We start from the raw sequence: 13525 nt of genomic DNA on the forward strand, positions 1-13525 counted from the left end.
AAAATCAATTTGAATATATTTAAATTTTAAAAAATCATGATTCAGTAAATGATGTGTAAAATGTCTTTGTATTTAAACTTTTCTTTCAATGTTGTTTTGTATGTTTCTTATTAGATGTCAATGTAAATACAACTGCTTAAAAAAATATTAATACAAAAATAAAATTGAATACAATTAAAAAAGTGCTTTTGAACAATTGAATATTTTAAATGTTAACATGAGGTAGAAGCCCGATCTTCTGATTGATCAATCCTTGATTCGCCAATCGGACAAAATGATACAATTTGATTAAGAAAATTTAAAAGAGCCAATATTAAATAGCTCAATGTTAGCTCGATTCAGAATCTTTTTGTTTTGTCGTTTCATTGCCAATTTTGTGTTCTAATTCCTTTCGTTGTTTATCTTGACCCATTTGTCTCTTTTTTTGGTAACGGCTGAGATCCATAACTAATTTCAATTCACGGTAAAAAAGTTTAATTGTTTTTCGGAACTTTGCTTCTTCTTTCTCAATTTCGTCCGGATCGAGATTCAAATTATAGTCTTTTTCAATATCATCAATCTTGGCCTCAATGTAACTTAATCTATTTTCTAGTCGAGATTTAACACCTAGAATATGTTCAAGTAATTGCTTTTTGCGAGTATCCACATGAGTATCGAGAGGTGATAATTTACTAGTAGATTTTTGATTAATAATCTCTTCATCGGCTACTTCGCAATGACTTTTTGAAGGCTCCTCAATAATTTGGTCAACTTGAAGGTTATGTTTTACATTAGCTTTTGAATTGGAAGGTAATTTAAGGTAAATTTGATCTGGACTCGCGCTTGATTTATCGCGGGCTAAATGTTTAGCAGGGCTTGAATCTTTGATTGATAAATAAGACTGTAAAATTGAAGTTTCCTCAGATTTGGTTTCTTTGCTTGATTTGAGTAAAGTTGATTCATCATTTTTTATCGATGGTTTGTTACATAAGTTAAGATTAATTGATTCTTTAGTTCCTTCTAATAAAGAGATTTGATTTTTGAGTCCATGAATTATCCAAACACATTCCATAGCGGCATCAAGAAGAAGATTAACTGCTGCAACTTTACTTTCTTGATTGTTTGAAGACTGTTCCTCTGTACTTGAGAAACAAGGTAACTTTCCTTTTTTCAACCAGGATGAATCATGACAATAACGACGACTTGCGTAAACTTTTTCCGGGTTTTTACAAACGTAGCAAGTGTAAGCATTGGGAAGATCTTCATTTGTTTCAATTCCAATGCATGTAGCATGTTGCCATGAACTACAATATTCACATTGCACTAAAATACCAACATCTTTGGTAGACTCACATATGCACTTGATAATATAATCACACAAATCACTTTCATGAATTTCTGCAAGTTCCTTGGGATCAGCAAATGGATACTCCAACCTTGGGATTGGCTTTAAATTTAATTCAATATGCATTGGTTTAACACTTTTTCGAGCTCCATCCTCAAAGAAGATGATATAATTTCCATTAGTTAAAATTTGATCAATCATTCCAGGATAACGTCTTCCATCAACCCAACGAGCAAGTACTTTGTCACCCAAACTATACTTGGCGGGCTTTTTATCATTGTTCATAATGGTAACGACAAATGATTGATAAACATAAACTTTGATATTTAGAAAAGCTGGAAATTATTGAATAAAAAGGACACAAATTAAAATCAAGAGATGGCAATAATTAACGTTAATTCAATTTTAAATTGGCTAATAAAGCCGAGCTACTTACGCCATCTAGTGAGCATGTAAACGCTATGGAACAGCTGATGATTTGTTTTCATCATTTAAGATCCAGTAGGTAATTAAAGTTCAATTTACAATAAGATTTTAATTCATTTGTTTCAAATCATAGCTTCAAAAACAGAGATCACGAATATTTCCAAGTGAACTGCATTTTACCAGTGTTTTTTTGGTTCTTCTTCTTCTTTCTAACTTTGGTGGTTTAATCTCATCTCTGATTGTTTCTTTAATCTTTGGCGGTGATTCGATTTCTTTCTCAATAAAAATATTTTTCTGCTTCGGAAATATTATTCTGGGGCTATTTCTATACTTGAAAAAATATTTCATTGCATATATAAACAGTACCACCATTGAAATTAAAATAGGAACGAAGTACAAAGCAGGAATATGACTAAAGAAAGAAGCAACAGAAGCTCCAGATGTGTCGGCTAAGAGTTTCATTGAATGTGAGAAAATTTTGGTGAAGATGGTGAAAAATGGCGTGATTGGATTAGTCTGCCAAAATGGAGAAACATACAATGCAGAATAATAATCTTGACACTCATTTTTGGAGCTTTTAAAGCTCATAACTGGTAACATGCTCTTCAACCAACCAGACCAATCTTGATCATCTTGTTGAGTGCACTTCGATTTGAGACGATCTATGGTTTCCTGAGAATGAGCTTTATGGGTTTCAAAGAGTGAATTATATTCAACAATATAAACCACACTCATGAAGGAAAACAAAATTGCATATAACCGAGTCTGAGTTGACATTTTTAAACCAAACCAAAGAACAACTAAAATGATTCCAATAGCTGTGGTACCATATTTGTATAGATCAGTATTAACAACATTATTTGACTTGGGAATGGTGATCACCACAGAAGATATTAACCGATCAATAAGAGGGTTAATTTGGACTAAATAATCACAGTCCGTGAGGTTAGAAAAATCAAATGGCAAATCAAAAAAGTAGTCATCTAGGTTCACATTCAATCCAATTGTTGATCCACTGTAATATCGACTATCAATAAGCTTTGACAACTTCATTATAAGCCGTCTAACTATTAGATAGCTAAGTTTGCCACAATGGTCATTTCGAGCACAGTCATAGGTCAATCTTTTCTTAGCTTCACATTCTCTTAATTTTTGCTCCACTGCATCACAGTTAGACTCAAATTGATCAGCATTTTGTTGAGCTTCCTTTTTCCTTTTAATTACCATTTCAACAGCTGTTTTCAGTTTGGGTTCACGATTGGTTTTGGTTGCAGGATCATAAGTAAACATGTCTCCATAATCAACCCAATCTGATTTATCCAAAGATTTGTAGAGCAATTTTTCAGAATCATCCAAGTCACTTTCCTGTGGATTGCCTGATTCCTTTGCAAACACAAGAAAGGCAAAAACAAATTGGCAGACAACTGTAATGTATAGACAATTTACAAGACAGTATCTCATATTGATTATAGATGTTAAGACACACAATTAAACGTAAATATTTAATATAGACGATAGCCAAACATTTGAAAGGATAAAAAATTGGAAACGAGAATTAAATAATCTGAAAATTCTGTGGTTTACCAACATTTATCTTTTCCATGAGTTTAAGCTAAACCAGCATTTTGTAAACAAATGCAACGAGGGAACGAGGGAGATTGCAAAAATTGAAAATTACATTGAATACAAAAACTTCTAATGACTAAATGATAACAATTTTTAATTGTGTGATAGAGGAAATATTTCAATATCAATTAATTTAAATATAAAATTGTGCCTCACCAACACTTGTTAAATTCTGGATTGGCATCAGATTTCAATTTCACAATGTAAACAACCAAAGTTATCCAATTATTTCTAATCGACCCCTTGGGCTGATTTTGATTTTTTTGAATTGAGTTTAATTTCAGTTTATTTAATAATCGATGGACTTGGTTGAACATGATAACCATGATTGGATAACTTTAGAGCTCCTTTTCTTAAAGTTAATGACAAAATCAAATTTGATTATCATAGTTAATAAATTAATTTCTATTAAATATTCTAATCTGCTATCATCCCTCGAATCCATCATTTTGTCTCGCAAAACCCAAGTAATTAGTAAAATGATAAAGCATTGGTAATGTTAATTATTTCATGATATCATATTCTAGGGTGTTTCTTAATCATTAATCCTCTAATAGTCAGTAAATATTATTTTAATATTTGACATTATTAAAGTACTTTGTAAGAAGAGCTTTAAGTTGATGATTTATTAACAATAAAATGATGGATGAAATTAATGACAAAAATAAATTTACACATTAAAGAAAATTGGTTATAAAGGATGAAATTTTTAGATGTAAATGAAAATAAGTCAAGGAATCACAATCTCAATTCTGATTCTCTGAGACTTGGTAAATTATCAATTAATGTACATTTCAGAAATGGGCCAAAGAGGCCATAACGTAAATAATTTCAAGATAAAATGAGGTCTAAATGAGATGAATGAATAATAATAAGGAAAATATAAAAACTAGATTCAATGAAGGATTTACAAGGATTTTTTACTTGGTTCATCATCGACCAATTTGGAGCCCTTTGAAAGCTCTTTAAGTGCTACATAAGCTTCACCACAACTGTGTAAGAAGATGAGCATTTGCATGCCAGGAGGACCAGCACATGAATTAACCAATTGTGATGCCATATGAGCTCCATTGAGAATAGCAAAGATGAGAGCAATGTAATGGATATAATTTTTAAACCAAAGGTGTTGACGGAAAGCGGCTCCAGGAGAGGCAAGTACATAATAAGCTGATCTCAGAACTGACAAAATGGCATCGGTAAAGGGTAAAAATAGGAAAGCACCTCTAGCGTACATTCTGAGGCCAAAGTAAACAACCAAGATGAGGCAACTATTACGAAGAGCGTGGTAAATTGGTTTCTGGCCAGGTTTGCCTCGAAGAATCATTACTGCAGTTGTCATCATTTCAGCCACCTTTAACCATAGATAAGTATAACTGAGTCGCAACAGAGTTTCCTCGATGAAAGGACTATCCTTGGGCTCCTCACAGTCCCAACATTTAACACCAAAGTTGGTTAACCAGCCAATGATGGGAATTGCAATACCATAGACACCAAAGTTAAGTCCATTGAGAACAAGCATCCAGGGTCGAAGATCAAAAGCTGATTTGGATGAAGACATTGTTGAACCCAATTTCCAGGAGATTAATAAATAGAGGCCGATGAAGGTTCCTATATGCCATTTAGGGTTGTTCACTAGGAAAAAATCGGCAACTCTAGGTTCATGGTATCCACCAGAGAAGATTGATTCAATTTTGTTGGTAATTACTTCCATTTTTACAAACAAATTGTTTACTGGTAACTGAAAATATATAAATGGCCACAAAAAGATTGAAACAAAATTAATAAATTAAGTCGAACAAATTAGGTGGATTGAACAAAATGAAATACTAACATACTTTTCAATGGTGATGGTGCGTAACAAAACTTCACGTTATTTGAAGATTAAGATGGTGGTGGTGGTGTATTTGTTGTAGTGATCTGTTGGACAGTCTTATACGATTTGATTGTTTGAGAGTGAAATGTTCCACGAAAAAGTTAAATTAAGAGGAAACTTTTAAATAAAATAAGAATAAGGTAATTTAAGGTAAAATGTTACTTATCATTATAATTTTCCTATTATATTTATACGCTGTGTGACCTGTTTAAGGTTAACAAAAATGATTAACTAATCCTACAACAAAATGCGCTCTAAAAAAGAAATGATTCTCACCTTTTATTTTAAAACATCCTTTTCCTTTGAATTAATTATCTATTTTGGTGACAATCAATATATTACTGGAACAAAGAAAAATAATAATCAACGATTCAACTATTAGATTCAACAATTTAAAATAACTAGACTTTACAGCTTAACTGAATACAGCTGACTGTGACTCATGTAACACATGTAACTTACCCAGTCCATTGTTTGTATAAAATTATCTTTGTGAAAACAAGTTTATTTACATGGAAATTTTGGTTACAATTAGGGGAAAATGGCTGAATTTTTGATGAATTTGTGATTTTATTTGATTATTCAATTAAATTTGTTAGATTTGTTGAGGAAAGTTATTTATCAACAAACTTAAAACGGAAATTTTTCAAGTTTAAGAGGAAGGAAAGATCGAAATAAAAATGGTAGCTCTAATTTTTAGGGAAACTTAACATTCTTGAATCAAATTTTCGTTTCTTTATCTTATCCTTTTATTGGTTGATTAATATTTATTTTTACATCAAATCAATAACAAAATTATGTCGGACAATCTGATTCAATAATTTGTATCAATTTCAAAGAAGCAATTGAAGTTCATGATGAAATGTAAAGCTCTTTATTATTCATTATGACATTGATTGTGATTTTATTTTGATCAATCTCGAGGTTTTGAACAAAAAAATCTGATTTACAAACCAGAAAATTTGTTTGCTATAAACCATTGAAACCCATATTGGTCCAGCAATTGTAATTCAATTGACAACTAAAGAATGGTTATATTTCATGTTTTGTTTTATTACCTACCTTTCAAGCCAACTAATTATCAATAATGAATAATCTTCGTTTTCAATTAAGTTGATGGTTAGCCTTGAACTTTGCCATCAGCAACCTGAATGAACGAAAAGCTGAACAAGACCAGGAAAAAAGTCAAAAAACCGGATATTTTGAAGCTCAAAGCGCATCAAATATCATAAACCGCTAAATAAACCATGAACAAGCTAAAATATTCAGATAATGGGATGAATATCTATTTAAATGTATTATCATGTTTCCTCAAATTAAGCATAGATTCAATGATTAATCCTAATAGAGCTGAATCAGCTTGTAATCTGTAACTTCAGACTATCTTGATCATGAAATTGGGTCAAAGATTTGATATCATGATTTCATTTTGCTCTCTTCTATTGTTTAACAGGTAAACAAGCCATGAATTACACCTGAATGGTTAAGATTGAAGTTTGTCCACTATTTGTTAACATCAAAGCCAATTGAAGATGGTCATTGTTAAGAGATGAAATTACCGCTGATATAACCAAATATTAACCAAAATAACTTGTTGGTAAAAGGTCTTGGGAGTTGACGTCAATTGGGCAGCAATTTAAAAGTGAAACAATCAAAGACAAACGTTGAAAACAAACAATGTACTTAAAATTGTTTAAATTAGTAATTAATGAGAAGCAAAAATCCCTTTTGATTTAAAATTATACCTAAATTGGTGATGAATCTTTCAGACATTTTATCCTTGAATTTTTCTTCACCTAAAAACCAGTTTATATTGAATAGAAAGCAAATATTTACTCTTTCAATGTTGATAACTTTTCATTTCTTCACTTAATTAATAGTTTTGTTTCTAACATGTTAGACTAACATTGTAAACTTCCTTCATGATGAGTGATGAACAATAACAAGATTGGAAAGTAAAATGATGAAATATTCTAATCAATTTAATTGTTTCGTTTAACCTTCCCAGGTATCATGTAAGAATACATGAGACTGGAATCCAATTGAATCTTGGCAACTGTAAACAACTTAAGATTTGGTAGCTCTTTCAGCAAAACGTTTCTTCATTGCTTCAATGGGTTCCACGAAAATCTCAGTCCAAATGCTAGACAAATCACTTTCAAGTCGCTTCAACCAATTGTTGACATTGGCAAGTTGATTCACATTTAAATCGTGGGCCTTGATGGATAAAACAGTAAACGCTAGGGCAATATCAGCAAGAGTCAAATTATCACCAGCAATATAGTTTCGTTTCGATAAGATTGAGTCAAGTGTTCCAACATGGTTCACAATGGCTTCACCAGCCTTAGCGTCGGGCTTTTCAGATTCACCACGAAAAACAGGTGACATATAGTTTCGTACAGCACTTGATAGGGTTGCCGTTTCCCAGTAGAGCCAGCGATTGATTGAAGCTCGTTTGTGCATATCTCTTGGGTAAAGGTGATTATCAGGAGCATATTTTTCAACCAAGTAGGTAATAATGGCTCGACTGGATGAAAACAAAAGACCAAAATTAAATCACTGACAATGTTGAACAGAAAATGTGTATTTACCTTTCAAATAGCGAGAATCCATCATCAACAATAGTAGGAATGGTGTGAAATGGGTTTAACTATAACACAAGGAAAGGATCATTAATCATAATTGTGATTATTAGAACCATGGAAACAAATACAATTCCAGATATGGAGTGAATTTGAAGTAAAAATGATACAATAATAAATTTATATATAGACTTACCTCAAGAAATTGAGGTTGAAGATGTTCCTTTTCCCTCATGTTTAGCGTTTTTTGTTCATACGGTATGTTGAGATGTTTAAGGACAGCGTAAACCAGTCGACAAGGTGGTGAACCCATTGATGCATAAAGCTCGAGAACCATTTTGCTGAAAATTAATTATTTCAATATAAAACTGAATAAAATAATTAAAAACTAGAAGAGTGAAAATTGAATGGAAAACCGTTGAGATTACTTTTGACCGAATGAGTCAACTTGAGCTGTTAAGCTTTCTATGTGACTGAATGGAAAGCAGTTGCTCATTTTAAGCAAAATTGTTATCATAATTGAAAGTATTTTTAACTTTATTTGATTATTGAGCTTAGCAATTAAGCTAATAACTTTAATCTAATGTACCAAGGTAATTCTGCGAAGCTGTTTGTTTTCAGATTATCGAAATGTTAAAGGTTGAAATTATCAATTCTTAAATGATAAATACAAATGTAACATAAGTTTTATGAGTAAATCTGGTAGACAAGTAAACCAAATCCAGAAGCGTAAATTTTACATTCCTCAAGTCCACCTTGTTTGGGTTAATCTTGTTGATTCCTTAAGCAAATCTAATATCAAAGTCGTTATCATGCTAGTTGGTGATCAAAATATTTCCCTGAATTTACTGTCTTATTACGCCTAATAATGTAAGCACTTGAAACGTCACAAATGTCCATCAAAGCTATCTCACGAGTAATTCAAGATTTAGATACAGATGACATTTAATGTTGCTGATTTTTAATCATTTTTCATTAAATTCCTCAACTATTCACGAGACCTCCAAATACCGCCTCATCGTTACTTAATACAATCATATTGTTTAGCTGAGGATAAAAATGTACCCAAAATGATTAAAAGACGCTGTACAAGGTTTTTAATCAGTTTGATCAGAGATCGCCTTAGATAGCGAATCTTTAGATGTTTTAAAGAGTTTGAATCCAATTGTTTTTGAATTGTATTACAATTTTATTTGTTTTTTTTCTGTGCTTTACAATCGAGTAAATTTTGAATACAATGAGTTAAATTTTAATCCATAATTGATTCAGTTGATGGTTGATAATTGATTATGATTACTTCAAATTGTGAAGAGGAAGTCAAGTAAACCTTGATTGTAGGCTTGGGATATTGATGCACAATCGACATTGAAATTTTCATCAAATTAACCTTAACATTGAAGGATAGGAAAGTCCATTTGAAAGCTTGGTTTCAACCTTGGATTGAGTGTGTAATTATTAATTGTGTGTGTGCATATTTGGTGTTAGTTAATTGTTAATTGGTAAAATAAAAGATACGATGGTAAGCCCATGGTTAAGAGAGTCAACAGATTACTGATTAGGGAAACTCTCGTTTGAAACAATTAACACAATAAGGTTTGTTGTCCGAGGAAGTCATGAAATCTTTGGGTCTCAATGATTTGAAGCAATATGAACAGGTAAAATGTTCAACATGATAAAGGAAACCTTCATGATGGATAAAGCGAGTATCAGTGATTGGCTTTTTACACAGTTCACAGGGTGGACCAATGTCAACAGGTCCTTGAGCCTCGTTAGGCCAACGTCCACCTTGAGTCAAGGTACCAAATTTAGGTGGCACCGGGACTGGAACTGTAGCAACCTTGATGTGACGCAGTTTGGTCAAATAATCTGGCAACGGTGAGGAGGGCTGTGAGATGACCTTTTTGTATCTTGGAAGAGTGATCAAAGTAGCATCAAATGGTGGCACTGAAGAGGGTCGAACCAATGAGCTGGTTGATTTAGCTGTTGACCCAGCAGTTGATAAAGCTGGTGTTGGTGATCGTTTAATCTCGTGGGTTTGACTTCGCTCAACAATGGCCCATTGACTGGGCGAAGATGATCGGGACCTTGGTGGTGCCGGTGAAGTTACTGAACGAGATGAATGTGGTGAGACCCTATCATGGTCTATCCCGTGAGACCATGAACTATGGATGAAACCATTGTCACCTGGTAAAGGCTGAAACAATTAAAAGAGAAAAGTGTTTTAATCTAAAATTTCATTTGAATCTATTCATAAATGTTTACCTTTCCATGGGATGAGTCTCTGTGTGAATAATATTCTTGGTTGGTTGAACTTTCCTTCTCGTAATTGTATTCATCAACATGTTCAGTGATTCCTCCGATTGATACATTTTTTTCACTTCGTGATCGCCTTGGTGATACAGATCTATCTCGAGATCTTGATGTTGACCTGTTTGATGCCATGTCAATACTGATTGCTTGGGAAAGTGAACTTTCAGGTCGATTATATTTAATCTCACCAATTGGTGAAGCTGAAGACATTGACTCGGAGTCAATGTTAATGTTCCCATTGGATACTTTGAAATGGTTTTGTTTCAAGATTGGAACAGTTCCATCGGTACTTGATTGTAGAGCTATTTGTTTGTACAATTCGGGACTTGAAGAGCTGTTTATTGTGGTCCAGGTCAATGTTTTAGGGTCTAGACTTTTGGTTTCCGTTGATGACAATTCGTATTGGTCAATTGTAATCTTTCGTCCGCCATTCTTTTCCAGTTCCTTTTTCATCTCTTCAATCATTGTATCTTCTGTAATAGCATGAAATTGAGACAAAACCATTAGACCTTCACATTTTAATCATTTATTAATATTCAATCAAATTTTTTAAATCAATTGATCAGCTAAGCATTTATAAATTGGGGTGACTTTCAATGCATGCCAAATATTGAATTTTTGTACTAAGAAAAAATTGAAAGACATATTTTTAAAAATCACAATTATAGCGATTTCAAGGTAACTAATCAACCTACGCTTGTTATTTTTTGATAGCGGAATTTGATTATCATTCGAGGATATTTGACTGCGATTATATTTAAGTTAAATGCTTTAAAATCTCAACATAATCATTGTCATCAATAAAGCTACTTCCCACTTTACTAGGATTCCCTTTGATTTCAACCTAAGGCCAAGATTATTAACAACTAAACTACCCAAGGTTTGTAAGCTTTGCCATCAAATGTTAATTCATAAATTGTCATCGTAATTGAGCTTAAGATGATTGATTAAAACTGAAGACTGGTGTAATTTAAAAACCAGAAATCTTTTGAAGTAATTTTATAGCGATGACCCAGGAACTGTCTATATTTCAGCGTCTAAATCCATTTCGATTTCCTTCGTTTCAATGCTTTAACAGATAAATAAGTTCAAATGAAACAGCTATTTGATCATGGATAAGTTAAGTTCCAGAATAATCGGTGCTGATAAGTCTGTTATCTTACAATATAACAATAATAAAAAGCTTATGACTATATTTACCCTGGTAAGCACAAAATAAGATCAGAATTTTTAAATACGATGTTAGGCTGAAACGTAAATTCAACTCTGAAAATGTAAATCCTGACTTGCCAAGTCTGATGATAGCCATTAAAAACTATGAAAGGGCAACCTAGACCATTAGAGGCCGGCTCAAGCGATTTCAATCATTGCCTTTGATGGTTAAACTAATTATGGTTAAATCACAATATTATAAGAGCAAATTTCAGTCTACTTACGATCACTATTGATCCATGGCCAGAGTGTTTCGGGTCGACTAAGCTCCGCAGTAGGCATTTCCTTGTGAGTTGTTATCCACCAAGATAAAACTGATTTTAATCAATTGAAAAGTTGAATTTGTAAATGAGTTGAACACAAGAATTTGGACCAAAGTATACAATTAAGAATGGATAAACAATTTAAAATTACAATCAAAAATTTGCTGTTGACAGGCAAAAAGAGAAACAAACTCACCAAAAAAGGTTTAATATAAAGACTGTTGGAGCTGGTTGTTATTGAAAACACTTTATAAGCAAGGTATAAGTTGAACAAAAACAACCAAGCAATAGGTTTTAATGGTAAATAACTAATCACTAAACTGGTAAGTGTATGTTATTAATAAGAAAGTTTAACTAAAATTAACAACAGCTAAATTAAATAGTGGTTAATGACGTTTCAACCGTGGGCGATGTTCAGTCCCTTTTCGCAAATTGTTCAATTGAATAAACCTTTGGAATACCTTGAATGGAAACCCACCAGACTCTATACACTTCTCTGTCTTTCACTTGACCACCCACCTTATTTACGATTGTTCATCCTCATCATCCTGATCATCATTTGCAACACCATCCTTTGATTACATCCTTTGATTGTTGGGACCATTAAAAAGCCCACTGAGGGAATTATTGTTCATTATAATCCATGGATCTCTATATGATCACAGCGGTGGGCTTTGGCCAGTTTCAAATGAATCAAATTGTGACTTCTGATTACTTCTAGTTATATCCTCCATCATCCAATATTTAACCAAATTTATGTTCATATTTATTTAATCAAGTACACTTAACCATCAAGTATACATTACTTGCATTGATTTCAATGTTTACCCGAAACACAGGTTGATTTGTTTATAAACAGGCGCATATCTGAAGATCATTGAAATGATCATTGGAAGGTTTCATATTAACTCGATATTGTGATTAAGGTTATTGTATTTTAATCATTTACATAGGCTGTGATTAAACAATACGCCATCATTTTTTTCCGTTGGCTGTTAGCCTTTAAATTAGTTGTCATTTTGACAACATATAATAGCAACAATTTGTACCAATAAATGAATAGTAGTTCATTTGTTTTAGGTTCACATTGATTTAGTTAACTGATCTTCAAAGCTAGTTTCAATAGTTAGAGCCATTCAATGCTGAGTAATGAATAGAAAGTTTCACTGGAAATCGGGAAAATATAAAATATGAAACCTTGTGATTACAATTAACACCTATAAGTTATGCTTAACTTGAAATTTAATAGCCAAGTGTAAAATTAAACAAAAAATAGTTTTATGAGAGGAGTGTTGATATAAAATCTGATTTGGTAGTTTTGGTACTTGAAACATCGATGAATATTGAACCGTTTTCAGGATATTTTAATAAGGTAAGAAACAGTCTTGACATACAATAGTGTGTCTTGTAGATAACAAAATGTACACAATTAATCATTTCAGTTACAATTTGAATATAGTAAATACATAAGCCCTATGATTATTATCAAGAGTATTTCCAACAATTCAAATAAAGCTCAAGTTACCTGAGTATAAAGTAACAGATAAGAAATGAATATAAACCGTCAACAATAGCTGATATATGATAATTTAGCTTCATTAAAGCTATTTTGAGTCACCGAACTCACAAAATTAATGTTAATTTGAAAGCCTCTTGAATCATCGAAGTGAATGTCAATCTTACAAGGGAAGTGCCCTTGCTTGAACAAAAATACTTGAACTTATACCTTACTTACAATACTTATACTTAAAAATGCCTGAATATGAGCAACCGCGCTCTAGCAAAAAAACCAAAGTACATGTCTCATGATTTTTCGTCCTTTACAAGATAAGTCCAAAAAATTGAAAAAATCGTAAAATTAGCCACACTTCCTTTGTTAGTAAATCATTTATACCTTTGGTAAGCTTTT

The 13525-nt window shown here is 32.3% G+C and overlaps 4 protein-coding genes across 5 annotated transcripts; all 4 read right to left on the bottom strand.

The window, feature by feature from the left end:
- Positions 1–49: 49 nt before the first annotated feature.
- On the bottom strand, positions 50–1903 carry LOC107369300 (uncharacterized). Its single transcript, XM_025162298.2, has 2 exons — positions 1761–1903; positions 50–1659 (listed from the first exon to the last, which is right to left on the bottom strand). Exons 1-2 carry the CDS (start codon positions 1813–1815, stop codon positions 329–331), a joined length of 1386 nt encoding a protein of 461 aa, XP_025018066.2. The 5' UTR covers positions 1816–1903; the 3' UTR covers positions 50–328.
- Positions 1904–3987: 2084 nt separating this feature from the next.
- LOC107369340 (very long chain fatty acid elongase 1) lies at positions 3988–5308 on the bottom strand. 2 transcript variants are annotated; one of them, XM_015937305.3, is made up of 2 exons: positions 5212–5308; positions 3988–5114 (listed from the first exon to the last, which is right to left on the bottom strand). In XM_015937305.3, the coding sequence occupies exon 2, from the start codon at positions 5085–5087 to the stop codon at positions 4284–4286; it is 804 nt and encodes a 267-aa protein (XP_015792791.2). In that variant the 5' UTR covers positions 5088–5114; positions 5212–5308; the 3' UTR covers positions 3988–4283. The 2 variants fall into 2 exon arrangements, with proteins under 2 accessions (XP_015792791.2, XP_015792792.2); XM_015937306.3 differs by having other exon boundaries at positions 5208–5308.
- Positions 5309–7213: 1905 nt separating this feature from the next.
- On the bottom strand, positions 7214–8289 carry LOC107369346 (glutathione S-transferase 1-1). Its single transcript, XM_015937312.3, has 3 exons — positions 8028–8289; positions 7841–7899; positions 7214–7776 (listed from the first exon to the last, which is right to left on the bottom strand). The coding sequence occupies exons 1-3, from the start codon at positions 8166–8168 to the stop codon at positions 7317–7319; spliced, it is 660 nt and encodes a 219-aa protein (XP_015792798.1). The 5' UTR covers positions 8169–8289; the 3' UTR covers positions 7214–7316.
- Positions 8290–8999: 710 nt separating this feature from the next.
- LOC107369309 (uncharacterized) lies at positions 9000–11962 on the bottom strand. Its single transcript, XM_015937274.3, has 4 exons — positions 11813–11962; positions 11578–11667; positions 10094–10614; positions 9000–10025 (listed from the first exon to the last, which is right to left on the bottom strand). The coding sequence occupies exons 2-4, from the start codon at positions 11633–11635 to the stop codon at positions 9387–9389; spliced, it is 1218 nt and encodes a 405-aa protein (XP_015792760.2). The 5' UTR covers positions 11636–11667; positions 11813–11962; the 3' UTR covers positions 9000–9386.
- Positions 11963–13525: the final 1563 nt, after the last annotated feature.

This window comes from Tetranychus urticae, chromosome 3 (genome assembly GCF_039701765.1).
Source record: "Tetranychus urticae isolate SD_2017Ah chromosome 3, NJAU_TeUrti_SD_1.0, whole genome shotgun sequence".
Classification (NCBI taxonomy): Eukaryota; Metazoa; Arthropoda; class Arachnida; order Trombidiformes; family Tetranychidae; genus Tetranychus; species Tetranychus urticae.

Coding starts and splice junctions, on each gene's coding strand:
- LOC107369346 (XM_015937312.3), bottom strand. CDS start 8,168: ATGGTTCTCGAGCTTTATGCATCAATGGGTTCACCACCTTGTCGACTG. Junction 7,900..8,027: donor TTCAACCTCAATTTCTTGAG/GTAAGTCTATAT, acceptor CTTGTGTTATAG/TTAAACCCATTTCACACCAT. Junction 7,777..7,840: donor GGATTCTCGCTATTTGAAAG/GTAAATACACAT, acceptor GTTTTCATCCAG/TCGAGCCATTATTACCTACT.
- LOC107369300 (XM_025162298.2), bottom strand. CDS start 1,815: ATGATGAAAACAAATCATCAGCTGTTCCATAGCGTTTACATGCTCACT. Junction 1,660..1,760: donor TTACATGCTCACTAGATGGC/GTAAGTAGCTCG, acceptor AATAATTTCCAG/CTTTTCTAAATATCAAAGTT.
- LOC107369340 (XM_015937305.3), bottom strand. CDS start 5,087: ATGGAAGTAATTACCAACAAAATTGAATCAATCTTCTCTGGTGGATAC.
- LOC107369309 (XM_015937274.3), bottom strand. CDS start 11,635: ATGCCTACTGCGGAGCTTAGTCGACCCGAAACACTCTGGCCATGGATC. Junction 10,615..11,577: donor GCCATGGATCAATAGTGATC/GTAAGTAGACTG, acceptor ATGCTATTACAG/AAGATACAATGATTGAAGAG. Junction 10,026..10,093: donor GAGACTCATCCCATGGAAAG/GTAAACATTTAT, acceptor TAATTGTTTCAG/CCTTTACCAGGTGACAATGG.